At 30.5% G+C, this 3130-nt stretch overlaps 1 protein-coding gene across 1 annotated transcript in view; it reads right to left on the reverse strand.

Moving 5' to 3' along the window:
* LOC119643498 (neuronal acetylcholine receptor subunit alpha-7-like) overlaps nt 1–3130 on the reverse strand; it is an 87953-nt gene that overhangs the window by 8262 nt on the left and 76561 nt on the right. Inside the window, exon 7 of the mRNA XM_038042860.1 lies at nt 68–177. Within this exon, the coding sequence (XP_037898788.1) occupies nt 68–177 (110 nt within the window). The remainder of the gene's footprint in view (nt 1–67; nt 178–3130) is intronic.

The following is a 3130-nucleotide window of genomic DNA, read 5'->3' on the forward strand; positions in this document are numbered from 1 at the left end:
TTAAGGAAAAAAAAAAAACAAAAAAAAAAGTAGTAGTAGTAGAGTAGAGTTTTGCTTTTAATATTACCCATTCACTCATTTCATGCGTATCTGGATTTCTATGATGATAATTGAGGATAAGTATGGTTGACACAACTGATGAAGCCACCATAAACATAATGCAATTGAAATAAGTTCCTAGAAGGACACAAAAATTAACACAAATATTGTACATACTATTCAGTTTGTTTATTCTTTCTTTTGAAATCTTTTTTTTTCACTCAGTATTTTTTCTCTCTAATTTTTCTTTTTTGTGTTATTCTTCTTACTATAGCAACATGTACAGCTTTTCGTTAATTCATTCTTTCTTTGCAATTAATTTGATTGTGTATAATTTTTTTTTTGTAACATGAATAACACGTTTCTCAGCTCAAGTACCCATTAGAGACTGCGTGCACGGTTTTCGTCGTTATAAGCTTCGAAATTATCAAATCGGCAAGAAAGGCTTGAAAGTTCCCACATACCTTTTGTTAGACTATCAGTTCATAGTACTCTAGGATAATTTGCAAAAATTATTTTTCATTTGGATCGTTCGCATTGTTTGCAAGGCGAAAATTTTAAAAGTGAGCCTTGAACCATTTCCGTAATGACCGAAACAAACTAAATCGTTAAGTTTGGAAAACCAAATCCATAATACATTAATATCTGAGACGCCTCTTCCCAGGGGTTTTCTAATGGGCTTACATTCTAACGTTCGTTTTTTTTTTTTTTAGACAAGCAAGTGACGATTAAACCTATTGTAGGTTTACTATTTGTTTCTTTTTTTTTTAGAAAACCTAAGAATAGGCAATGTCTGCCTGATATGCACGTATGTCTGCCTGCCTGCCCCTAAATCCCTTATAAAATAAATGATACAAAAAAAAAAAAACAAGAAAAATGCAAAACGATGCCATGTATGTCCTCGGCCAAGTTAGCCAATTTAAGGCTAATGCGCCAATACACACACACGTCCGTAAAAATCGATTCTCAAAAATAGTCGAAAAGCTACGCCGTAACATCTTGTGATCAACAAAATATTGTAACTTGACAGATATTGACATTTAAAATATCACGCAAATGCTTCTAACAATCACGCCAAACATGCCTGCATCGGCCTATTAATGCGTTTAAATTTTAGAAAAAACGGCACGGGTTTTTAATGTTTTTATGCGATGATTGATAATTAAAGTATACTTTCAGGCGAGTATAGACTTCTTACAGCACTATTCCTTGACTTGTGAGTGCATACTGTCATGCCCGGTTTTTTTGTTTTACCAGTTCTGTATACATTTTTAATTCGAGTTAATAGTTTATTTTTGCTTTAATTGACTTGCACACTAATTTTACATATTATTGGTTAGACTGTCTCGGAACTGCTTATAATAATTGTTTTTCGGTTGCATGTTTCCATGAGAATTTTATAAGCGAGTTCACTGGGCTTTCGGTAATGTCATCGCCTTAACAGGCAGGGGTATGTGTAAGTTAAAGAAATTTCAAGGTCTAAAGCGAAGTATATGGGGGCTGCGTTATCAAGTAAGAAGAGCGGTAGCGAAGTTCGCATATTCTTTGATTTTATGCGCATAAAAGGCATTACGGTTTGAATTTTTTCAAACGAACACATTTTTTCTGATTCTTCACATAGAGGGTTTTCTGGTTGAAAACTTGAGAAATATTATCGGTTAAATATGCAATTTTTTGCACTGGTGTATCGGAGATAACGGAAACGGATTGCCTTGTGATGGCTTAGTTAAGCGTTGAATGTGCGATGTTAAGATGCGATTAATTAAAGTATTTTTTCTTTGCTCTTAATGATACCCGGTATTGCTTCGACAAGAATTTTAAGTAATTTTGCGAACTTTTGGTTTTTTATTTAATTTATTTATTTATCTTTTTGACTTCATAGATCATGCTCAGCTTTCAATTTGAAATGTTCCATGTCAACTTTTCGATTCTTTTCATCTTACAAAGAGAAAACAAAACATAAGCAAGTGAACACATCAACGCCTACGACTACAAACACTCACAATATTGGATCCATAAAGTGTTTTTTATACCTTGTCTCTAATATCAATTAATCTGGGTATCGCTAGCCTCTCTAATACATTTATCTCTCTAATGATATATCTAAAATGGAAATACCGAAATTTTTTGTAGCCCTTGATAATGGATATAAAAATTTCTAGAATAGATTTATTATCTATTCGGGTTGTTTTATGTGAAAGATTTTTTGCTCGGCGTAATAAGATAAAGTGTACACAATCAAATTTTACGTTTGTTTAAAAGAAAGTTTATAAAAAGGTTTTAATTAAATTATTTTGAAAAATATATAGGTTTTGTATAATACATTAGTGTATATATTCTAAGAAAAAAGTTTGTGTATTTCAGCCTTATAGTCTTATAGTAAAAAATGGTAAAAAAGCGATCTTAAAGCTATCAAAATATTTATATTACATTGAATCGAATATTTGTGAAAACATCATATCATACTTAAGTAAAGGAAACAAAGAACATAAGATTTTATATTAAAAATTAGAATGAGAGAGACAAAGGGACAAAGATATAAAAGAAACCCTATATATTTTTTTTTTTTTTATTTATTTATATTATATATATATATATATATATATACATATATATATGATATATATATGTGTATAAATATGAATGTATTTATATATATATAGAACGAGAAAAACTTAAGGCTCAATTTAAACTTAGCAAATTATAAATTAAAGTGAAAATCTATAATTTCGCTGCCTTTTTAATTTGAACCTCGCGCTTTTCGATAACAAGACAATAAAAAAAAAAATCATTTTCCCTTTCATTTATTCTTTGTTCGTTTTTTAGTTGCAAATTAATAATTATTCCCTTTTGATTTTTTTCGAACTTTGAGATAAAAGTTGAAAAGTTTTGTGCCCAACCAATTATCCGCAATCATCATAATTCATATGAAAAATCGAGATCGAATTTTATCCAAATTTTTTCTGGTTGCACCACCGGTTTTTGTAAGAAGTCTTAAAGATTACGGTTAACAGAGAGTGAGTGAGAGAAAAAGAGAAGGAGTAAGAGAGAGAGAGAGAGAGAGAGAGAGAGAGAGAGAGAGAGAGAGAGA

The sequence above is a fragment of the Glossina fuscipes genome, unplaced genomic scaffold (genome assembly GCF_014805625.2).
Source record: "Glossina fuscipes isolate IAEA_lab_2018 unplaced genomic scaffold, Yale_Gfus_2 0, whole genome shotgun sequence".
NCBI classification, from domain to species: Eukaryota; Metazoa; Arthropoda; class Insecta; order Diptera; family Glossinidae; genus Glossina; species Glossina fuscipes.